Source organism: Acomys minous, assembly GCF_964271855.1.
Source record: "Acomys minous genome assembly, chromosome: 4".
Lineage (NCBI taxonomy): Eukaryota > Metazoa > Chordata > Mammalia > Rodentia > Muridae > Acomys > Acomys minous.
In genome coordinates this window covers 95,348,600-95,374,234 of record NC_140486.1, presented here as the reverse complement: position 1 = coordinate 95,374,234, position 25,635 = coordinate 95,348,600, and the positions used below count along the sequence as shown (strand labels likewise).

General features: G+C 46.0%; 1 protein-coding gene across 1 annotated transcript in view; it reads right to left on the bottom strand.

Annotated features, from left to right (window-relative positions):
- Nucleotides 1–25,635, bottom strand: part of SERPINE2 (serpin family E member 2) — a 63,473-nt gene that overhangs the window by 1,619 nt on the left and 36,219 nt on the right. The window contains exons 3-8 of the mRNA XM_084779484.1: nt 21,611–21,838; nt 16,052–16,249; nt 7,673–7,871; nt 6,110–6,210; nt 3,973–4,059; nt 1,243–1,326 (exon numbers count right to left, since the gene is read on the bottom strand). Of these exons, the coding sequence (XP_084635610.1) occupies nt 1,243–1,326; nt 3,973–4,059; nt 6,110–6,210; nt 7,673–7,871; nt 16,052–16,249; nt 21,611–21,838 (897 nt within the window). The remainder of the gene's footprint in view (nt 1–1,242; nt 1,327–3,972; nt 4,060–6,109; nt 6,211–7,672; nt 7,872–16,051; nt 16,250–21,610; nt 21,839–25,635) is intronic.

Genomic DNA, 25,635 nt, shown 5'->3' with positions numbered 1-25,635 from the left:
AAAAAATTTTTTTTAACTAAGAAAAATTTCCATACAACACATTTTGATCCATTCTTTTAAAAGATGAACTTAGTGGGCTGGTGAGATGGCAAAGTAGGGGAAGTGTTTGCCACGTGAGCTTCCCCATCATCATTGACCTGTGCTCAATCTCCAGTATCCACAGAATAAAATCCATAGCATATATCCATAGCTTATAATCTCACAGAGACAAGGAGAGCTTCTGGGGCTGTCCAGGCAGCCTAGCCTAGTCTTCAAGTAGCATGTTCCTATCACAAAAACCCCAAATATAAGCAAAAAACAACCAGGATATATGGTACTTAAGGAACGACAACCAAATTTGACGTCTGGTTTTCACACATGCATATATGTGCACATGCATCCATACAGCTGCCCCCACTTACACACACACCACGCACACATATACACACACCACAACAGATACACACTTACACATACTTATATACACACCACACCTTTACACACCATCCTCACACCCACACCTACCACACCCATGCAACACAGACACCACACACATACTTATACACATACCACACACACTTACATACATGTATCACACACACATACCACAACATACCATACACACTTACACACACTTATATATATATACCACACATACCTACAGTACACTCACTTACACACACATACACTTACCATACCCACCACACATACAGACACCACACATGCACACACTTCCTCATACGCATACCACATACACACATATATACATCTCACACATGTGCACACACACACACACACACACACACACACACACACGCAGATCAGAACCCAGTTTAACATACAAACTGTGGAGCTAAGATCTAATGAAGGGATAGTTCTCTTCTGAGCGGCCTCCTGGAAGCTGAAGACAGAGTCTGTTGCAAAATTTAAAGTAGTTTTAAAATTATATTTAAAAAATCCAATAGATGTCAAGAGTGTCAAAGAGCAAGCTGAACTTTTTATATGTTAAAAACTACCACCTCCCCACCCCTAACCTACAATGGGGGGGGGGGGCAATAATCAAAAGATCCCATCAAAGTTCATATCACAGACTCGATGTTTCTTCCTCTTTAAAGTGGGTGGTTACAGTATCCATGGTGTATCCATACATCCTAGAGTTGACATGAAGAAAACAGTTTAAGGACCACACTGGTGGGTACAACCATCACTGGAACGTACCTTCTGTGCATGATCAGGCAGCGATGAAACAGAAGAACCACTCACCTGTGGGATTATGTCGGATGAAAAACAGGAAAGGTCTGTCCACTATGAACCAGGGAGGTGATGACCTCGCAATCAGGATTGCAGCTACGGGAAAAAAGAAGTGCCATGTTATCCTCTCAGTGCCGGGTCAGTGACCGCGCTCCAGATGCTGATGTCTGCGACTATGCTTGCTTTGTTTCATAAGCTGGCGTGCTATAATAGTCTCGACACTCACCATTTACAGAACACTGGGCTGGGCTTCTCACAGTTACTGTCTCATTTAGTTGGTAAAAGCCCTATCGTCACAATAAATGTATATCATCCTCATAGATTTATGAGGATTGAATGACGTAAAACACACTATAGCTCTTGGGACAGAGACCGCCACCAAATGAGTACCCAGTGCGCATTTGTTGCTCTTATAAGCTATTTTTATGCATACCATCTGCTGTGCTGATAAAGCCTCCTGACCTCTTTAACCTACCCACATCTTTTCTGCAGAGCAAAGGCCAGCTCAGAATGCTTAACTGTTGCTGCTGTGCCCCTTTGATACGTCATTTAGGTGCCCTTTGCGACAGCAACATGGACTGCTCGTCTGCATCTGCTTCCTGACACTCAGCTCTGACCGCTCAACTCATTAGCTGCAGCTATCTGACTTGGAAAGCAACTTTTTGTTATTCTTGTAATACTGGGGATAAAACCCAGGACAGCGTGACTGCCAAGCAAGTCATTTGCCACTGAATGACACTCTAGCCTGAAAGAAAGCTTCTTTAGAGACACACACAGGTCTTAGATCTGCCTACTCTGCCCAATGGCTGGCCCCGCTCAACGAGACCATGGCAAGGCTAAGGGAAGGGAGAAGGGCGGTATAACTCCCAGTGTCGCTCAGTACTTTTCTCAGCCTTCTGAAAGACATGAATGTCATGGGCTTGCTCTTAGAAAGCAAACACTTGAAAATTATGCTGGGCGAACCACTTCACCCGGAATTACAATTAGACAGCAGGCAGTCCAGATTGAATTGTGTCTCCATAAAATTCCTATGTTGGGGCGCTAAGCTTCTAATGTGATTATACTTGGAGATAGCCCCCCTTATGGGGGCTATTAAGGACACAGAAGGATGTAGAGGTGAGGCTCTGATCCAATAGGACTGATATCCTTATTAAGATGGGGAGGAGCACCAGGGATTTGACAAAACCATATCAGCATACAAAGACCTCCAGAGAAGCCACACCCACTGCCACTCTGACCCTGGACTTCTGACCTCAAGAACCACAGGAAGAGAAATGCCTGTTTTTAGGTTCTCCAGTCTCTGGCATTGTTATGGGGGCCTGAGCTGACTAACTCAGCAGCCATGGGGCGGTGACACAGAGTCCTGACTTGGCTTATTACTCTGCTGTAGTGGCCTGGAAAATTCCTAGTACAATTTAAAACAAGGGAGCCTACCTTTCCGTTCGCACAGGGCTCCTCTACAGATCATGTAATCTGGTCCTGACTGGGATGCTAGCTGGCAGAAACTGACAAAGCACTTGGACCAAATTTAACATGTAGCCATCACTCAGAGAGGACAAAGGGCAATTTGAAAAATATCAGACTTTGTATTCTTTATGTTAAGTGCTATTTTAAAAGAATGTAGGCTGGGAAAGGCATTTGTTTGGGAGTCATAAGATGCTGATTCTATAGAATAAATGACAACTTTGTTTCATGACTAAAAATAGCCGAGCATCCAGCAGGGTGTGCAGCGACGTTATTGTACGAGCTTACAATATTGTAGGCCAACCTCTTCATCTCATTGCGTATGGATGAATGACGGCAGCAGAGGTGGGGAAAACCTTAGGTCTTCCTTTAAGCTGCCAAGAGGTCAGATGCAGATGCTCTAAGGACCAAGGAAGGTTGCACAGCAACCCTGGTGCAGGCCTGTAGATGATGCTGGGGAGACCTGAGGGGCTATGCTCTTGTACTTGCTGGATGTTTCAATCTAAAGAGGGGCCTTTCCTACTGGGAAAGCAGCCAGATGGGCTCTGACTTCCTGAGAGCAGAGACCAGCATACAACAGTGCTCGGGCTAAGTCTACAGTGCCACCCCCTGGTTTGAGAAATAAAGCTTTATTGGAAGTCTGGGTGAGTGAATCATAATCACTCAGTCGCACACCTCTGCTTGCTTTCTTGCTGTATTTGCAGGCTTGTGGAGTGGTGCAGGAGATAGTGAGGCCCAACAGGCTGAAATGCATGCTGACTCTTCCTAGGGGAATGCTGACTCTCTTCCTAGGTGAAATCCCTACACTAACCTGACTTTTTCTTTTCTCAGTGTCAGTATTCAAACCCAAGGCCTTGTGTGTGCTAGGCAAGCACTCTACCACTGAGCTATACCTCAGATATCAACATTCTTGTCATCTTCATTGTCATCGTCATCATCTTCATCATCTTTGTCACCATGAAATACTTCATTTATCTATTCTCATTGCTCTCGCTCAAAGGTAATTCCTCACTTCCTATCTCACCATTGTCACCATCATCACCACCATCATCATCATCACCATCACCACCATCATCATCATCACCATCACCACCACCATCATCAAGTACTTCATCTACCTATATTCACTGCTGGCGCCCAAGGTCATCCCTCCATTACGACCTCCACAGTGCTCAGCTAGGAACAAGGCTTCCTAGAAGTTTGCTAAGCTGATGAGTGAAACCAGAGTGTATCTACTTTCTTACTGGAAGTGGCCTTGCCATGTGACCCAGCACTTACTTGTTGCTGCTGAAGCTTTGGTCCCATCTTCACTGACTTCAATTTTTGCTTTTTGCAAGATGTGAGAGACGTGGAGGCTTTCTGACCCTGTCCCCAGAAAGCACAAAATTAGCACTTCTTCAAGGAACATGCCACCTACAGTGTTAGAAGTAACCTCAAAGCCATGGCAAATTCTAGTTTATAGAAAGGGTCAGAAGTAGCCTTTGAGAGTCCTGCCAATGGAGGGCTGGGTGTGGCCGTCCCTTGCAGTAGATTTCAATTTCTGCTATGATTTGCAATGGTTACCTCTGGGAGGGATTCCGAGACCCCACACGTGTTAGCACCTCTAATCCCTTCAACTCAGATCACTTCTAATTTTATTTTAAAAACGAAAGGAACCAAGATTATTATAAAGATGTCCTTTTTTTTTTCCAGAAGAAGAAAGACCATAAAATTGTCCAACTATGGACTGTCCATCCCACACAGGATTTCAGATGGAGAAATTGAGGCTCACAAGGTTAAGAAATCTGTCTGTAGTCACACAGTTAGTTGGGCGCAGGGGGAGTGCTGGATATCATAGCTCTGGCCACTCATCTGGCAGGAAACTCCTGGGACAGGACAGGCACAGAACAGCAGCTGTGTCTTGGGGACCCTCCGGTGAACTCACTTCCCTTCTCCGCAGAGTACAAAAAACCCCCCAAACAATTCCCAGTGGCTGGCACTGTCTAAGAGAACACCCACTCTACTCAGCATGAGATCGATGGGACACAGGTCCAGAAGAGGAGAGCTTTTTGGGGGTCACTTGGCTTTTTGCATTGTCTACACTAATACCCAGCTCTACTCTGGCTAGTTGTGATCAGGTGCATCTTTATATGGCTCAGGTCACCCGTGGGGTTAAAGGGAACAGCTGAAGGAGATGTAGGGCCACTGGTCCTCCTACTTAGTATGCAGACTATAACAGGTGATTGTGAGCAAGAAGTGCTTCTTGCTCAAACCTTATTAGGCCAAGGATCCCATTAAGATAAAGGTGTGATTCTGGAGGGCTGGATCTGAACCAAGATATGCATTTGTAACAGGTCGTTCTAACATGCTGGGCTGGGGACCAGGAATGAAAAGGGAATGGGAAGATCAGGAGCTACAGTTCCAGCAAAGGTGTGTGTGTTTGTGTGTGTGTGTGTGTGTGTGTGTGTGTGTGTGTGTGTGTAAGGGAGTGGCTGGGTGGGGTGGGGTGGGAGGTGCTTCTCCTATAGGAGATACTCAGATATTCTTGAGCATGCAACTGGAGTTGGCCATAAAGCAAATTCTCTACTATTGGATAAAATACACACTGGAATGCTTTGCATATCCAAGCTATAGCTTTTCGCTGGAAATTGTGTTCTCCATGCAGAGGTCAGAGGCCTGACCCACTCAAAGAACTCCAGGAAGATTTACATCGCATGGCAAATACAGGGAGGTGAGACTGGGCATGCCTTGGCAATAGCTGCTTGGGTGAAGGACAGCCTTAATCACACATATTGAATTAGTTATTTCAGACATGGTAAACTACATTTCTGGACACAAGGCAAGCGTACAGTTGCTCTGTGGAAGGAAGCTAACATTTAAGACTAATGTCAAACCCAAGGGAAAAATTTGTATTAGAAAATAAATTAGAAGTAAGTGCTAAATAAGAGGCTTGGAGCCGGGTGTGGTGGCGCACGCCTTTAATCCCAGCACTCGGGAGGCAGAGGCAGGTGGATCGCTGTGAGTTCGAGGCCAGCCTGGTCTACAAAGTGAGTCCAGAAAAGCCAAGGCTACACAGAGAAACCCTGTCTCAAAAACCAAAAAAAAAAAAAAAAAAAAAAAAAAAAAAAAGAGGCTTTGTAGTAGAGCACTTATCCAGCAAGCACACAGACATGGGTTCAAGTATCAACATAAAGGAAGGAAAGAAGACAAGTTTTGGGTAACAGGCAATAAATGTAGAAGTCCTTGTGGTTCCTCAGGCCTCTCATGAAATGTGGGAGAAAGTGATGAAAGCTGATTGTCATGTTAAGAGTTGGCAATGCAACAAATTAATCTTTGCACAGGTTTAGGGCAGCACACTCCTGCTTTTGATTTTTCTTTCTGAGCAAACAAGGACCTGTAACATTTTCTTGAAGGTTGAGTTTTAAACTCTACGTACTTGTTATTTTTGCAAAATTTGCCTTTGATGGCTCAAACATCTCAGTAATGCCAAGGGCTTTCAGTGGCTCCTTCAGATCTGTTTGTGCCACAGCTGTGAACCTACATAAAAACAGAAAATACAGGGGAGGATGAAAAAATGCTGTAAGCGACTCAAACATGGCAAAATCAGTGCATATTTGCAATAGATTCTTTTCTTTTTTTCTTTTCTAGACATGGTTTCTCTGTGTAGCCGTGGATGTCCTGGTCTTGCTTTGTAGATCAGGCTGGCCTTGAACTCACAGAGATCCACTTGCCTCTGCTTCCTCCAGTGCTGGGATTAAAAGTGTGTGCCACCCCGCCCTGCTTACAAATAGATTCTTTAAGTAAGACCTCTTCACCACTGACTGCAGCATGACTTGTAAACCTATCATTTTAATGGCAGGCAAGTAGACAACACGCCCTCCACTCCTTTACAAAGAGCATGGCCATCTCTGTGTGACAGCCGCTCCATATCATTGGTTAAACATTACGCAGTGACTTTCTAGAAGACTGTGTTAGGATGCATTTAACACATGTAAGATGCATTCACTTTTATTTTTTTAGGTGTATGTGTTAGGTGTATAAGTATTTTCCATACATGTATATATGTGCACAACATGTACCTCTGGCCCCAAAGAAGCCAGAAGATGGCATCAGACCATCTGGAACCAAAGTTACAGATGGCTGTGTGCCACCACGTGGGTGCTGACAACAGAATCCAGGTCCCTTGCAAGAGCAGCAGGTGCACGCTCAAGCATGGAACCACCTTTCCAGTCACCCGGGAGGAGGAGCTCTGATGCTTGTAAATGTGCTGCACTTACTACTCAATAACTAAAAGCTATTAGCATTCTCTACTCTCACTGTGGTGTGGTTAGACACTCTGGAGAGTGAAAAGGCTGCTAACGATGAAAAGTTCACAGGAAGGAGACAAATTCCACCACCCCACATGCTGGAGAAAGTGTCCCTTGAACTGTTCGAAATTGTGATGCACACAGAGTTGAGTCTGCTTTTGACCTAGCTCGAGTCATAGCATCAGAAGTTTACTCTAATTTATCTCTAATTTTACTTTGGGGGTCTAAAAGAAAAGCAGCCTTAAATACTGATGCAAAACGCAGCCTCCTGGGCCTTAGTCTTTAATAGCTTTAGCGGATACCTGCAACGATCAATGAAGTTCCTTATTTCACCTAGCTCCTTAGACTCCTGTGCTCTCAACCATACTATATGAAGCTATGTGTGTGTTTTTCAGCTCTTGAATGAAAAAAGATAGATTAGAAGTTGTCACAGAGCCATGGAGACTTTACACTCGTGGTGAGGTTCCAAGGCCAAGGCTGCCTGTTTTTCCTTTTGTATCAGCACTGCCCCCAACACAAATAGGTACTGCAGGGTCTCAGAGCAAGCGTTCAGAAAGCACAGCCTGGTTTTCTCCACAACACACTTTCTGTGAAACCATCTCAGTGCCCTGTTTCTAGCATGCAAGAGGGCGGCTATCCTTGGGCAGCCACATCCTTCCTTTTTTTTTTTTTTTAAGGGAAGGGGCCCTTACTTGGGCAGGACCAGCTGCATCCTCTTGGGTACCATGGTGTTCATCCAGCTATCGATGGTTTTGGAGCTGATGTGCGGGATGATGGCAGACAGTGGGGTGGAGCTCTCGGTCGGCAGGGCGATCAACATGCTGATGCTTTCACCGTGGTAGGGCAGCTCAATGAAGTTGTACCATAAGCCATTCGGAGTGCTGGTAGACCCTAAAGAAATCAGAAGCCCTTTTAGTGTACGCCCGATGACTTCTAGATGGGGCCCAAGTGGCTGGCAGTCACCAGGGAAGCCACAGGGGAAAGGCAGCAATTCAGCCTGCAAAGCTCCCTTTGCTACAAATAGCTCCCTCGGAAGGACAAAGATAAGGACAATGACTTCTTTCTTCCCTGGTGCAGAATTCTCCGTCTTCAGTCTAGACAGAATGCCTCTGGGCATCTTGAAACTCACTTCAACTCTGCTGAACGGAATGGAAGTAGATCATTAGGTAATCACCACACAGCGCTCTGCAAGAAGTTGACCTTTATAGGGGCAAAAGGAATAAATTAAAGCTACTTTTGAGCTTTGTTTGTTTGTTTGTTTGTTTGCTTGCTTGCTTACATTCTACCTTGTTTTAGAAAACACGTTGTATCGCGTGTTTAAGGCGTACCGTGCGGTGTCATGGGCAAGATGCAGCAAAATTATTTCTGTACTGAAGCCAATTAGCATGCCCATCGTTTCACACGGTTACCGGTTTTACAATAAAAAAAGGAGCAAGCTAGCTGAGCACCAGGCTTCAGCTCTGTTTCCCCGAGTGTGGATGCAAGATGACTGGCTGCCTCAGCCCACGGCCACCACTGAACTCCCATTATAACGAGCTACACCCCTACTCTATGGTCTTGTAAACCCTTCCCGTTTTCAGCTGCCTTCGTCAGGTGTTTTCTTACAGCAACAAGAAAAGTAACCGATACAGCCACAGAGAACAGATTAAGACAGCAACTGCAGTCATAAGGACCCTTCTCGCCTTTCTAAATTGAGGAACTCTGTGCGCCTGATGAGGCGTCATGGCTTCCCCATGCCATCCCTCGGCATATCGGCATTAAAGTATGGACCTCGTAAGGTTGCTGGGATAATAAAATGAGAAAAAATATAATATATGCAGTAGTAAGCAGGTTGTCCATGGGCCCTCCTCGCCTTCCTCTACATGAAGGACATCATAAGACAGAGAAAAGAGGGAGCAAGCTCCTGTGATTTTCCCCTGGACCCTTTCTGGTGGATGGCCTTTGTTTGTTTGTTTGTTTTTGAGACAGTGTTTCTCTTTGTAGCCCTGGCTGCCTTAGAACTCAAACCATAGACCAGGTTGGCCTTGAACCCACAGAGATCCACCTGCCTCTGCCTCCTAAGTGCTAGGATTTAGGGAGTGCACCACCATGAGGCAAGGAACTTTGGACAGGCCACACCTCCAGAGAAAGACAGAAGGTCAGAGAAAGGAAGAGGGCACAGCAAGAGATAGAAACCATTGCCAGCTTTGCTCTGTCGTAAGTACTGTTAGCCATAAAATATAAACAGTTGAAGATGGTAGGCCAGCTAATGCCATGATAAAAGGGTTTTCTAGAGACTGTGGAAATCTCTTTCTCTCCCTAACCTTAGGCCGCAGTGGGCTGCAGGATAGCCTAGGAATTCAGTGTGGTCTGACTCAGCTTGGAACTGCTGTGAGCTCACACCAACCTGGATTCTGAGTGGGGACTATCCAAGAATCAAAGTTAATATTTTTCATCTTTACTTGTAGCCTGAGTGATAAAACGGTCTCAGTAGAAACTGGGAAAATCAATGAGAAAGTGAGGAAAAAAAAACCCTCTTCATAATGAACCCTTTAATCCTTGAAGAAAACAGCAAGTCTCTAGCTCTAATGGGGCTAATTTTAAACTGTGAAATGCAGGAAGTAGTTACTATATTATTGCTCTGGGGCCAAAAACAAAGACCTGGGGAGATCAATTGCTACAGATGTGGGGATAACTCAGCTAGGGAGGACTGGAGCTATGAATGATGGGAAATATAAGCTGGAGTGTATAGGAGGTGGGGAGCTAGGCAGACTCACAGGCTAACCTAACCCTGTCTGGATACGCCATTACTGATCGGTCAAACCAGCACATGTTAACCATTCTGTGTAGTCTCACATCTGCTGGATGGTTGACCTCTTTCCACCTCTGCCTTGGACCCCAGGACTGGTTAACCAGTAGGCAGGCTGCATCTGTCTACGCTGCTAGCAGCTTCACAAGCCTGCCTCCAGGTTGCTCAGCAACCGCTGATGTCACCACGTGCTGCGAAAAGGACAAACCCCCATCCATTGCTCTCTCACTTTGTCTCTCTTACTCTCTCTTGTCTCTCCGTTCCCCTTTGGTGTTCCCCTCCTTCTCTCCTCATGCTTCTACAATAAATCTTCTGCCATGTATGTTGTGTGGCGCATATTTAACACATCCCCACGCTGTACTTGTCAGCTTGAGTAGTCGGGAGATGGATGAACACCTCTGCTCTCTCTTCCATCCCAGGGACTTCAGTACCGCACCCTCCCACCTCCGCCATAGCCTTTTACATAGGGCAAATGTGAGATTGAGAGCACAAGCTATGGTCATGGAACCTGGATTCAAAGCCAATCTGAATAGCTCACTCAGTCAGTAATTCTGCAAGACAGCGTACACACCTAACCCTTAGCACAAACTGATACACAGCACGAACTTTCATTCTGATGGGAGCAGATCTGTAGCCACCTGACCCAATTTTTTTTTAGGGGGGGGTTTCAAGACTGGGTTTCTCTGTGTAGCCTTAGCTGGCCTAGACTCACTTTGTAGTCCAGGCTGGCCTTGAACTCACAGCGATCCACCAGCCTCGGCCTCCCAAGTGCTAGGGTTAAAGGCATGTGCCACCACCGCCCAGCCTCACCTGACCCATTTTTGAAACAAGATCTTGCCATAGATTCCAGGCTGACCTACAGCGCCTGAGCCAGACACAGGGATTACAAGGCGCAGGCCTTGCTGTTGCCTGGCTGCCGTACTTCTTGAATGACTGGTTACTCCTCAGAGTTTAGACCCAGAGCTGACCTACCACCGGAAAACACACGTGTGGCAGGACAAGTCACAACAGGAAAGGGTATTTGGGAGCTGGGGTCAGGGACGGGGCCTCTGGCTGTCCCACTGGTCTTCCTTTTAAAGTGTCGCAGCTTTAGCCGTCTGAAACCCAACACCTGCAAAGCACACCTGTATGCTCTACTGTGAGGACGATGAAGCAGTGTCCTCACCCTGAAAAGAAACAAGGAAGCCTTTTCTCTTAGATGAACGACATAATTCGTCAAGAGTCAAGTAGGAAAAATGTGAAGAGTCAAGTAGGAAAAATGCAGACTTTCCTCGGAAGATCCATTTAGAGTGAGAGTTTTTTACTCCACAAAGGCCCTTGTAATACCCTGATACCTTTGGTAAGTCCTACAAGGAAGGATATAGCAAAACTTGCTGAAACGTTACAAATGCTTTATGGCCTGTACAACGCAAGGAGAACATTTTAAGCACTTACTATCGGGAAAGCATTATATACGGCCGTCCCGGTAATGACCTTTAGCTACCGGTCCAAGTGGCTCTCCCGATCCCACTTGAATAGGAACTGAAAAAAAAAAAAGTGTTTGGAAACCACAAATAGGTCCTCTTGAAGTCGTCTGTCTAAACTACAGACTACAGTCCAAGGCAGGTCTAGCGGGAGCTGATGGAGAAGAAACGAGACCCGAGCAACTGGGTGAGTCAATAAATGTGCCGATGAGGACAAGGATGCAACTAGTCTCGGGACTACAACTTAGTAGACAGCCAAAGGGGAAGTAACACTGCTGAAGAAATATGCGCTGTAGACAGAGAAGAAAGGAGACTAGGGCTAGGCGGACTGCGGGGACATCCCAGTTAATAAAACATGAGGACCCGAGTTCAATTCCCAGGACCCATATAAAAATCCAGACATGGGGAGACCTGGTGGCACTCAGAGGAAAAATAGCAGGCTAAAAAGAAGAGACTTGATACCCTATGAGCATATACAGGGGAAGGAAATCCCCCTCAGTCACAGTCATAGGGGATGGGAGTAAGGGGAAAATGGGAGGGAGGGAGGAATGGGAGGATACAAGGGAGGGGATAACCATTGAGATGTAATATGAATAAATTAATAAAATAAAATTTTTTTAAAAAATCAAAAAAGAAAAATCCAGACATGGTGGCACACTTGCCATTCAGCTCTGGGGAAGCAGAGGCAGATCCTGGAGCTTCAGTGGCCAGCCATCCTAGACGAATCAGTGAGCACCAGGTTCACTGAGAGACCCTGCTTCAAAAAATAAGATGGAGAGCGATTGAAGAGTATACCTTCTGCCACAGATGCACATGCATACACATGTGCATGTGCACACCTGTACACGCACAGCAGGCTGGTTATTTGTCGTGTTCCCCCCAACACACACGGTAAGGTTTCTACAGTACAAATTCAAGCATTTACGCTGAACACTTATAACAACTTTGATCAGCAATTCGTATTTAAGCAAAATGTCCCCTAGGAATAGTGATAAAAGCCTTTACAAATTTATGCATAAGAACACTCAGTGATTATTTATTAGAGGAAAACCATAACTGACTAGCCAGAAAATATTATGAAAGTTTATATTATGTAATAATGTGCAGCTAAAAAATGGTCCTATAAATACTAACAAATTTATGAAAAAATGTTTCATGATACAGTAGCTAATGAATAAAACAGATTATGGAATAAACAGTGTAATCCTACGAATGCAAAAAGGCTTCAAATATATCCTATATATTCATAGAATAGGTCAAAATTACATGCCTAGCACTTAATAGGGGTTTTAATCCTAGGGAGTGGGATTGGGGGGAATGTGTTTTCTTCCTGCTTTATACATGTGACAGCTTTGCAGTGAGCCTGAAATGCCCGTCCACTAAGCAGCACTTCAAAGTGCTTTCTAAGTTAAAAAAAAAAAAAGTATATCCTTGAAGCCTTATTTTTTAGGAGGCACAAGCCAGAATCATCTCTCCCTTTCTCTTTATTTTCCACCATCTTGCCTTGATGTTGCCAAGTGGGTCTCGTCTCCTCAGATGCCGATGACATCGTAGGAGAGAAGTAAAGAAGTTAGATCCTCCAAGTGGCAGTATTTCATCAGGGGACCGAGACTTGGAGGAGGCACAGCAAACACCCAGCAGGAGGCCCTGACAGTCATATGGGTCTGGGTACTGTAGCCTCTTGAGTCCTGGCTGGTAGAGCTGGCAGAGGGTGAATAGATGGGCAGAAACGGCCAACAGGCTAAGAGGTCTGCGGTCATGAAAATGAAAGCCTGCCTGAGCCACTGCAGCCTGCTGGACCCTCCTCACAGGCCCATGCAGACAAGCCTGTCTTATCCCCATAAGCTGCTGTGGTGGCAACTAGGGGATGGATGACACTCTCAGGCCACACAATCCAGAAAGAAGCCAGATGCCAGGCTGGGATTCTAGGTAGACCCTATGACAGGCACAGAAAGGAGGCAAGAAGAGAACTTGTAAGGAAACAGGCCTAGAGGCAAGAAGGACACTTAGGTGCTCTGTTCTGAGCTCAGCACAGCAGTCACAGGCAACAAACATGCCACCAGGCCGGGTCATCTAAGCAGAGCTTAATGAAGCCATTATATAAAGCACGGGACGAACTCAGGGAAACTGCTTCAGACAGGTTACCAACAGTGGTCACGACTCCCAGCCTTAGGGGGTGGGGTGACCTGGAGAGAAAGAACTCCTGCGCACATGATCACACTCTGGAAGGAGCTGAGTCTTTGGTGGTGGTGGTGGGGGGCGGGGTAAGAAGGGTGCAGCCTTGGTGTCATGCAGAGAGACTGGGAGGTTAATTCTCATTGTCTGTCTGTCTGTCTGTCTGTCTGTCTGTTTCCTCTCTGCCCCCTCTCTATCTGAACTTATAAAAACTACATTTACATCAAGGATGCAGTTCAGTAGCAGAGTGTCCAGCACATCCAGGGCCCTGTGTTCAATCCCCAGCATCACAAAAAGATGCATCTGTGTACACCTGAGGTAAAGCACGCATGTGTGTTCTTGGAGAAACCACTTCTGAACTCAGAACAGGCCCTCAATGTTTCTCTCTGAGGCCAGACTATCTCCTCAAGAAGAGCATACACTATATCCTTATACACACTTGCATGCCTGAGTCTCCCAGAGGGTTACCTAAAAAGCCCTTGCATCTTAACCTTCTGTTCTGCCTTCAGCAGTATGCAGACTGTGTAAAGATCCATCACTAATAACACATTTCTGTCTGGATATGCACTGGGGGTGCTGCCAGCATGCCAAGGGTAACCTCGAGCAGCACAGCCCAGGACAGGGAGGGCAGTGTGGCTGGAACTGCTTTCAGGCCAAAGGCTTTCACTATGCCCAGGCACTAAGGTGAACTTCCTGTGCTGTTTTAAGTACACAGTATTTTTCAGTGCATCGATTGCATAGTACATTTGGAAATTTTGCTCCTAGAAGACCGATGACTGACAAGACGGAGAGGGCTCTGACATGACTGAACTTCTACAACAGAGACCCGGCAACACAGTCACCTGTTTGAATCTGAAAAGGGAGTAGTTAGGGGCTGGAGAGATGGCTCAGTGGCTCAGAGTGTCTCCTGTCCTTGTAGAGGACGGAGTTCAGATAGTCCAGCTCCAGAATATATGACGCCCTCTTCTGCCCTCTGGGGCCACCTGTGCACTGGCATACACAGAGAAAATTTAAAAAGTTAAAATAAAAGGGGATATTTGACATCCAGAAGATCCAGTATGAACTGGAAAGTTGAAGCCTGACATCACGGCAGGGAAAAGAGATTTAGGGTGGATCAAGAATCCTTCAATGAAGTGAAATGTAAGAAACAGTCATGGCCATCGGTGCTGTGGGAATAATGGTTATATATGGGAGACTCTTTCCTGCATCTTTAAGGTTGAAGATACGTGCTCACTAAAAAGAAAATTCAGGGGCTGTCGAGAGGGAAGGAAAGCTCGCGAAGCAAGCATGGGGACCTAAGTTCCAATCCCCAGCGACCACAAACAAACTGGGAGACAGGGAGATGGCTGAAGCTTTCCAGCCAATGGCTCCCGGCTCATTGAGAGATCCTGTCTCCAAAGAATGAAGTGGAAAGCAGGACCCTCGCTGTCCTCCTCTGGCTCCCACAGGTACACATAGCTGCGCACACGTACACCACCCTGACACGCACACATCCATATACAGGAAATTTCAAATTTCAAATAAGGAGATCTGTGAAATCCTACCACTGTGAACACTTTACCAAACATTCTCCAAGACATATCTGCATAGATAAATGTGCAGAAAGTACTTAGGCAAGCATGGCTGATCAGCATCTGCTGTTTGATAACGTGCCTTCACAAATCAGATACACACCACATAGTCTTTCTATTTATGTAGATCTAAATCTAATTATCACCTGCGTTGCAGAGCACAGCCATGTCACAGGGTCTACAGTGTTCAGCATGCCCAAATCCCTCATATTCAGCCTGGTCTTTCCATGTAGCCTATATAAATCCCACTGGATATTTAAAACTGTCTGTTGCTTATAATATTTAACACAATGTGAACTGCTGCTTCATTATACTGTTTAGGGACAATAACAAGAAAAAAATCTGTGTATGTTTGATATGCAGCCTACTTTTCTTTCTTAATATTTTCCATCTGAGGTAGGTTAAATCTGAAGATTCAGAACCCAGGGCTCTGAATGAAGCTTTGTGTCAGGCTTCTGTTTATTCATAATAGCCAGTGTGTGATTATCTTCAGGCAGTCAATTCTCTGGAAGGATTTGCTGGCATAATGACATAAAGAAAGTCCTTCAGATAACAGGTCAGCCCCACCAGAAATGCTCAAGGGGCCTGCCCATCTCACGCAAGTAGCCTTAAGTGGGTTTTATCGGCCATCCTAATTTATGATAATGTGAGAAGTAAAAAAGAAATAACTCTTTATTAATGTAAGTTTGCTAACAGTGACGTGATAGGTTCCTTCATATGTTTAATGCCCATCTATATTGGTTTTGTTAATTATCTTTTCATTCCATGTGTTTGACACAGAAACCTACACATGTGACATGTTAGTACATACACACACACACACACACACACACACACATATATACATACATATATTTTTTTTATGGCACAAAGACTTACCATGTGTTTTAAGAAATCTTGCCCCCCAGAAACCTGACCCGCTCTGTAGTATTGGTCTTTCAGGTTTGAGGCACCTCTACAAGCCTCCCGGCACCGACCCCCCAACAAAGATCTGCTGTTAAATAAAGAGTACTCGAGCCTTGCCTTTCTGCCAGCAGCGCATTCTAGGACAGCCCTCATCCAGGGTGCACTCACCAGAGCGGAACACGGAGAGCTGGGCCAGCATGGGCACTTGGTAAGGTTTCCCATCACCTGCCACAAACGTCCGCTTCTTCGTGCTCTCGGGTTGGAACCGGGATTTCCACAAACCCTTGAAATACACTGCGTTGACCAGGACCAGTCTGGTAAGGGCACCATCGATCAGATTTGGGGAAAGCAGGTTGTCAATCATGCCTGCGAAGAACAAGGCAAAATATCAACCATGGGGGCCACACCAAGGGCAAATGGCAGCTAGTGGCAGAGACCCAGTAAAACAAAAATAATAATAATAAAAAAAGACACAAGTCAGGCATCTGGACTCATGTAGCTCAGTCTGGCCTCAAATTTTCCATATAGCTGAGAGTACTTGACCTTCAGTCCAGCCTCAAACTCTCAATGTAGCTGAGAGTACCTGACCTTTTGACTTTCCTAACTGGTGGTATTTTCAGTGTGTGGCACCATGTCCACTTTATGGGACACTGCCCTGGGAAGTTGCAAGTTGAATTAAGCAAACACTCTACCAGCTAAAGTACACCAGCGCCTCAGTTGGATTTGTAAAGCACACTTTCTATACTGATTTTTTCTAACTCAAATTTGAAATCTTCAAGTAAAACCGAAAACACCACTCCTGGCTAAGTTTACCAAACTCTGGCTCAAGAAATCCCAGCTGGTTCTGTAAGCCCCTTGTTCTAGAAAACTTCTGTGTATCTAGAATAAGCTATGTTTAATTAAAAACTGTTTTAGTTATTTTTTTTCCTGACACTGTCATGTGGCTGCTGACGAGTTCTCAGTGTTTGTGAGATAAGCAGTTTTTGCCTTTTTTCATTTGGTTTTTAAGCCACTGGGTTCATGCAGTCACCATCTAAGTCAATATTCCGGCTTGTGACCTGTCAGAGCTGAACTTCATTGCCTCTAAGGCTTCAGAACCGCTTGGACCCAATCCCTGGGTATCACAAGCCTCCTGAGGATTCCAACAGGAACTGAAACTGAATGCCATGTTCCCATTTAGGCATTGAGCAAGGCTCCAAGAGTACAGAGATGAGAAGAAACGGGGTTAGCCTCCAGGAAATTACTTTGAAGGCAAATGTTCCCTTGCTGGGATGCTGGAACACCAGGGTGCTCCATCTCATCCACATCAGTAGTAAAGGAAAAACAGGCTCTTATCACTTCAGGGTATTGGAGGGATCCTTCAAGAGCCCGCCCTACTTAAAGTTCAGGTTCCTTTTTGCTTGGCCTTGGAAGGTTTAAAGGTGTTGGGGGTGCGGGTGGGCGTTAAACAGGGGTTCCTTAAACCCAAAGTATTAAAAATCATTCACTAGATTTTTAGTTCACGTGTGTGTGTGTGTGTGTGTGTGTGTGTGTGTGTGTATCTCAACACAAAATAGGTATTCAAGTTATTAAGAGTAAAATCAACAGCACTCAAAGTGGCCAGATGTTAACTTAGGCAGAGAACTTCATGCCCCTCAGAATGACGTTCAAGAAAGAGGAGGCCTAATCCTCTCTGCAAACCTCTGAACTGAACTGAGCTGGTAATCAGCACAGGGAAGTTTCTGGTACCCAGCATGCAGTGTCTTCCGAACTCTCACTTCCACAAGGGGGCATCGACACCACCTAAGCCCAGCCCAGGAAGAGAACTACAGGCTATACATAGCCGCCACTCACTCAGTTCAACGTGAGGCTGGCCTCCTCACACTACCCGGACAGCACTCCTTGGATCTAATGCTCAGGACTCAGGATGCTGTTTCCGCCTCTTGTAGAGAACATTACCAGCTGAATCCATCCTTCTCTTTTATAACCCGTGCTCCTTGACCCTCCTCCCCTCCTTGCCCATCACTTTTCCAAAGAGTCTGAGGGTTAGTGCCTGCAGCCATCCTGAGGATATCTATTCTAGCCAGTTTGAATGAGCCTGCCTCCCTGAACTGCACAGTGCGTTGCACCCTTGGAGGGATTTTACCGTTCCGTTTTCTCCTAGTGCTACATTCGGCATGTGGTCAGGGCTCAAGAGGCAGAGGAAACGACAGCCCATGCTACAGAGGTAAATAATGTCTCGGGGCTGGGTATTGGGTATCACAGTACAAACCTGTAAACCGGGCACTCACAGGATGTGTGGAGGCAGAAACAATCAGGAGTTCGAGGCACGCCTCAGCCAGATAATAGGTTCAACACCACCCTGGGCTACATGATACCTTGTCTTGAAAAAAAGTGAAAACAAGCACATCACTTTCAGGGTTGAATATGTGTTAGGAGGGCAAGATGAAATAAAAAGAAATGGCAAAGAGAAAGCAGTAAGGGACAGATGCGTTTGAGGTAATGGGGGTACGTGAGAGGCTGCTGTTGGTGTTGCCATGGGAGACTGCTGTTGGTGTTGCCATGGGTACATTGACTCTCCTCCATCCATCTTTGGGATACTACCCAGCACGTACCAGGTATACCCTTTAATAAGTGAACAAAGTGGGTCCCTTCCTCAAAGAGCTCAGGATTAGAAAAAGATGCCAAAAGGATTTGCGAAAGCACAATACTGCAATTTTAACAGACACCCTGAAGTGAAAGCAAGTGCAAGGTACATCTGACCTGGCGGACAAGGGCCCCAAGCAAGTAGGGCTTTCCAGGGGGTTCTCAACGTGTGCGCTGCAACACCATGAGGGTCAAAGGACCCTTTCACAGGGGTCATCTAAGTCCATTGGAAGACACAGAGATTTATATTACGATTTATAACAGTAGCAAAATTAGTTATGAGGTAGCAATGAAAATAATTTATGGTTGGGGGTCACCAAAAACATGAGGAAATATATTAAAAAGTCACAGCATTAGGAAGGTTGAGAACCGTTGAGCTAGCCACTGTGAAAACAGCTCATACTTTGTGAGGGGGCCCAGGCCCTACAGTCAATGCTTCCTATGTAGATCAAAAAAAAAAAAAAAAAAAAAAAGCCTTCACGGAACTGTCCTTCTGCTAGTTGTCACTAATACATCAACATTCTGCGAATCAGGAGCTGGGGCATCAGGTTGGGGGTTGGGGCACAAGATGTTGAGACCCTTTATTAAGGTTACACAGCTCATTCATAAATGGTGGAAGAGCGCTTAGGCTGAGAACAATGGAGCCTGCAGCTTCTGTGCCACTCGTGTGGTGTGGTGACACAGAAGTGTACAGTGGCTACGTAGGGACACAGGACGGGAAGCATTCTAGACTGCAGCACGCACGGTGAGGTGGAGAAGGGTCTGTGATGGGAGGATGAGAGAAGCCTTTGTGGCAGGGAGAAGCTGGGGCTGCAGTGGCCCCCATGTCAGACCTCTCCCAGGGTGAGCAGAGGACCCTGGTGATAGCTCTCTCGGCAGAAAGCTCATCTCCCCAGACAAGCTTAGCAATCCGGGGGCAGAGGTTGATTGTCTGGGGGAATCTATGGGAGTGTTTTGGTTGAGCTGGCAGAGGCCAGGCATGCCACATGTTCTGCAGTGTTCAAAACAGTCCTGCACAATGAAGAATGCCTCACGTAGAAAAAAAAACATATATATTTTTTTACTATTTTAAGCTACATCAATAGGTATATGTCTCTCTGTATGGGTATGTGCACATGTGTGTAGGTACCTGTGGTAGCCTGCAGTTGTTGGATTTGCCTAGACCTGAAGTTACGGGCCGTTGTACCTGTTGTAAGCCACCCCAAAGGGTTGCTGGGAACTGAACTCTGGTCCTCTGCTTGTGCAGCAAGTGCTCTCTTAATTGCTGAGCCATCTTTTCAGCTGCTACCTTTAAATATTGCCATTTTGGTTGCTATGAGACAAGTTCAGAAATTTACCAGAAATTTTACACCATGATTTTAAAAAATTGCATCAGGTAATGATGACAGTGGCAGCTAAGAGCTGGGAGTCACTCTTCACCAAGTCCCATGCGGGTCACTGAGTTTCAGTGATGTCATCATAACTGCTAATGACAAGAAGTCAAAGATACATCTGTTTGCTATTAGAGCAGAAAAGTCCAGGAAACAGGCTGTGTGCAGTTATTCTAACTGGGAGATACATAAACTTTTTAAAATTGCTTCAGCAATGATGACAGCTTGTAATTCCTTGTGTCATGGTATAACATACCTGACCTAGTCCAATGTTGCAAGTTCACTACCCTAAGAATTTGGCAAAAATATCAAAATAAAAAAAATATGCATCATGTATTCATGTGTTCTTGAACCCAAAGGTATAGCTACTTAACTACAACTATAAATTCCTCATTTTCCCTTTTATTATTGTTTAATTTTTTTTAAAAAACAAAAGTTCTGTTTGTTTATGTGTGAGATGATGTTTTCATGTGTGTACATAGGATGATGAGTGATGGAGCTGATGGGAGGAGCCCTGCCCCTCCCTCAGAAATTCCTCCCCAGTAAGTCAGGGGCCAGGGAACTGTACTCTAAACACACCCTTGGCCCTTGGGTAATCCTAGTTCAGGCGCACAAGGAACTAGGCTCTGATAAGCTTGTTCCCTAAAGGCAGGGTTTACCCTACTGAGTCCCCACCTCTTTTATGACCCTAACTCCAAGAGCACATTTACAGTCTTAGCGTCTGTGGGGGTTAGTTGAACTGTCAAGTGAACACAGCGTAGATCATCTGGAGTGGATACATCAGTAAGGGACTGTCTCGACAGCTTTAATTGACTCAGGAAGGCAGAGCATGAGAACGAACAGCACCAATTTCCTGGTTTTATGATGGCTCCCGACTGTGTGGGAGTAAGAAACTATAGCTGAGTACTGCTCATGTGTGCACTGAGTTCTCTCCGCTCACAAGTGTGGACGTGGTGTGACTAGCTGCTTTAAACTTCGGCCAGACTTCCCTGCAGTGGTAAGTCTGTGATCTGGGATTGGGAGCTGAAACAAACCCTTTCTTCTCTAACCTGCTTTCTGTCGGGATATTCTATCACAGCAACAGAAATATGAAACCAGAGCAGCTTCACTCTATTGTGGTTGGCCCTAAGCTCCTCCGGAAAGTCTCTGAGACTTCCGGCTTACAAGTCAGCAGGTTTGAAAACCCCAAACACTGGAAAACTCCTCCATTTAATGAGAAGAGACATCTAAACACGTGGTCATGACGCGGCGTTGAAAATGCCATGATGGAGGCGTTCAAAGTGGTGTAATCACCGGCCAGACAAAGCCAGTGAAGGGCACCTAGAACTTGGCCAGGGTCACAAGAGAGACAAAGCCGAAGCATAAGATGGCTCTTGCTGGCCAAGGAAACACAAGGTGTAAAAACCAGGCAACACAAGCAAGGAAACCTGCCAGACAGACAGGAACCCATAGGTAAGGGCTCTGGAGGCGAGGTACGGCAGGCGAAGGAGCGAGGGGCAGGGCTGTGTTCTGTTACACCACCCGCCCTGCGGGAGGAAAATCCTATCCAGTGCCAGGTAGCAGCTGTGAGGTGGGGGAGGCGGGCAGCCTGAGACCTGGCGCGTGGAGAAAGCCTGCTGCAGCCCAGGTGGTTGCCACTGGGCTTGAGGATTACAGCCAGGCTCTCCACACCTGACTCTTTCCCCTCACAAAATGTGAGAACCCACAGGACACAGGAGAGAGCCACACTCACCCCTGGTTTCATTTTTCACCCAAAAATTGATGGAGTCGCAGGCGGAGACTGGGTCCTGGAAGCTCACACTCTGCACTTCACACTGAAACACTTCTTTGTTCCTTGCTGCAAAGGGTGCTTCCATCTTAAAGCCATTCTGGACGAACACAGCATTGGCCACAGTGACAGTGTCTTTATTCTTCTTGGAGACAATAGCCTTGTTGATTTTCTTCAGCACTTTACCAACTCCTGAAGGAGAAATCAGAAAACAGGGCAATGTTTTTTTTTTTAATGACAATTTGCATATTTTAAAAAATACCCTCTTGGTGGGCAATAATGACTCATAACTTGTAATCCCAGGAGTTGGGAGGCTGAGGCAAGAGGAGCATCATGACTTTAAGTTGAGGTCAGCCCAGGCTACAGAGAAAGACCCTGTTCAGATAACAAGGCTCTATGGAGATGGCTCAGCGGGTCACATGCTCCTCCTGTAATCCTTAAGGACCAGTGTTCAGACAGGCATGGGAGCCCACCGAAAATTCCAGCACCCGGAAAGAAGTGGAGAAGAGGCCAGCTAGACAAGCCGATTTGGTGCCCTTCGGGTTCCAATGAGAGACCCTGCCTCAGTACTTACGGTTGGGAGCCATCGACGGAAGAAACCCCAAATCAGCTTGTAATCTTCACACAGTTGCACATGTGTGCTCTTAAACTCATACACACAAGTAGACACAACACACAGGCACACATGTGCACATACCAGGAAACTTATCACTTGTACCACAGCACATATGAAACAGCAAGATAGGAGTTACAGAAGAGTGAATCTGTCTCGTAAAGGGGCCTCTATCTTTGTAGGCGTGGACAGTGTTAGAATGCACATGAAAGTTCCTTTAAGACAACTGTTTCTGGACCAAGGACGGATATTATGTTTTTCTTGTCATCAGCACGAATGCCGGTCTACTCTGGACTGGCAGCCACGGAAGAAATGACTGGCAGGAAGCTTCCCCATCCACACTTCCTTGCCTAACATCCTTAAGCACTATTTCCTTTCTTGCCAAGGATTTAACAGTGTGATTTTTTTTTCTATTTGGAGAAAAGAAAATGAATAAAATAAGCATTAGGAAGACTATTACAAATTGTCATGTGCCGCCAACCAGAACACTGTGATTTTTACTTGATATTGAGCTTGCAAAGTAAAGAAATTAATTTTATGGCAACATAAGCTTTATTTTTTACATGAGCTATTCATTCATGCTCCATTTAGTTTGGGGGCATGGCGAAGGGAAAATATGTCATAAGGATGAGACGGGTTTCCACAGGGAGCTGAAGTACGGGACCATACTAATCACCTGGGAGGTCTTTTCAAAGTTGTATTGCCTTAAAACACCCTGCCAGAGTCACCTTGATGGTGCCAAGGCAGTCACCAAGGGCTGCCTTGTCATTCTGAATGTCCACCTTCCTCAGGGTCCACGAATGCCAGGGCCAGGGTGTCCCCTGGTCCACAGGAGGGCTTTTACCTCCTGTGGTTCCGGAACCTTCACTCAGTCCTACACCATGCTATGGGGCACAGCAGGATTTCGGGGCCAAAAGGCACCTCCAAGGCCAAGCGCCAGCCCGGGCACTTTTAGCTCTGCTTCCTTTACAAGAACAGCCCTCCTTGTGATAACCAACTGCCAATGCGGCAGGGTCCAGCCTCCCTGAGCTGGGATCCCAGGCCTAATAAAACAGGAGAAAGCGACATGTGCCCAGGTATTTCTTCTTTACTTCCCGACTGGGGATACAACATGACCAGCTGCCTCCAGCCCTCGCTGCCATCATCCCCCCCCCCACCCCGCCCCACCCCTCCCCTAAATTGTGAGCTGAGATAAATCCTGCCTGTCTTTGCTGAGTGGCTTTGGTCAGGCTATTTTGTCCCAGTGATGATTAAGAGTAGCGAATACATTTCTAGAGGGAAAACATCCGGGCTCATCTCCCACTCTCTCACACACACCCAGAAGAGCCTCACTCCCTCCTCAGAGTGAGAGGCCCCCCAGCAGGCATATGTATATTGTGAAGCTCAACAGCACAATTCTACACTTGACCGCTGGCAATTCCGGAGGGAGAAGAGGTGGCGGTGGACGCAGATCTAAAACCATGGCGGATCAGGATTAAAAGCAAACTAAAATAGAACAAAACTAAACAAGGCACAATCCCAGTTGCTATTTTGGAACTGTGCTAGCTGACAGGGCTTGGATGGCAGCAAGAAAGGCCATAAATTTAAGCAGTGACTCAGGAAGGCTGTGTAAATCACCAACAGCCCTGAACGTCCCAGCCGGGAACAGAACGCTATGTCCCAAGAATTCGGCCCTTCCTCACATCTAACAGGTAGGCAAACTACAAAAGCAGACAAATTTTTACTCTTGCTGAGAGAAGGTACCACTGGGCATATGGGACTCTCAGTCCTGGTGAGGGTCACACTGAAACACAAAGAAAGTGGGAGCACCTAGAGGCAAGGAAAAACATCCCCCTGGCCACTGATCTAGCTGTCTTAGCTATGTCGTCTCAGGAGTCTCAGAATGCCATCGCTAGAAGAGAGAGGAAAAACATGGTGAGAAAGCTCCCTCACTTTCCAATGAGGTAACTTCCGCCCTGATGTGAAACACGACCTGGTCTCACTCAGTGTGCATGACAGCAAAGAAGAACTCAGAAACTCAGAAACAGTCCTGTTCCCCTCAGGAGCTACGGCTTGTCGAAAGGGAAGATGATGCTAGTAAGAGCTAACCTACGGGGGAGATACTGCCTGCAAACATGGTGCCCATAGCTAAACAGGTGATTCAAAGCAAGCTTCCCCTTCAAAAACCCCGAGCCTCTCTCACAGTGCCTTATCTGTATTTGTTGGTATTTTGTTATGGTTTTTTTTTTTTTGTTTGTTGGTTGGTTCATCCTTTTATAGAACTAAGTATCAAACCCGTGGCTTTGTACACGTAAGCCAAGCCGCCTAGCACTGAGCTACATCTTCAGGCTCCGTTCGTTGTTCTGAGACAGGCTTGCTCTATAGCAAGACCGGCCTTGAACTCTTTATCTTCCTGTTTCGTATGCCACGTGCTATGATTACAAGCACAGGCTGGTTTTCATGTCCAGTAATTGGGTCTTAGGCTTTCGTTTTGGTTTTCAAGTCGCTTAGCTTTCCATTTTAGGTTTACTAGAGGGCTTTGGATCAGCGGACAAGGTAGTCTGAGGACTCCGTGGGTAAACTGCCTCTTGCCTCATAAGCACGACAGCCTGAGTGCAGATGCCTAGCCTCTCTATAAAAACCTGCCATGTGGTGTATGTCTATGATCCAAGCACTGTGGGAGCCAAGGCAGGTGGAACGCCAGGGCTCACTGGCCAGCAAGTCCTGCTGAGTTGGTACAACTTCAGGCTCAGTTCAGCTCAAAAAATAAGAAGCACAATAGAAGACGCCGCCTAACATGTGCCTGAAGTCTCCACACACTTCTGCACCCGCACACACGTACACATGAGCTTATACATGCCACCCCTCCACCCCCAAATTAGTGAGTTAAAAAAAAAAATTAAAACAAAATAAGGAAGGGACGTTCCTTGGGCCCTTCATCCAGTTTTTTTCCAACAGCGAGGTGACCACATTGGGAAATTGTCATTGGTCCAGCCTAACAGAGCTCATTCTGACTTGACTTATTTCTTGTAGATGCTTGGCTCATGTACATGCATGTGTGTGTGCGCAACTGTGTGCACTTTTATCACTCATATAGACTCACACCATCCCATCACCATCAATAGGCAGCTCCACCATGGTTAAGTGTCCCACATTGCCAGTCTCTAGTGTGTGGACCCGTTAAAAGGATGCTTCCAACACTAATTATTTCCATCCAGAGATGAGAAAACACAGTGCTGGTAGACAGGGGTAACACAAAACCCAAAAGCTACAGAACCAAAAGCACAATTCTTTTTTTTTTTTTTTTCTTTTTTTGGGTTTTTCCGAGCCAGGGTTTCTCTATGTAGCCTTGGCTGTCCTGGACTCACTTTGTAGACCAGGCTGGCCTCAATCTCAT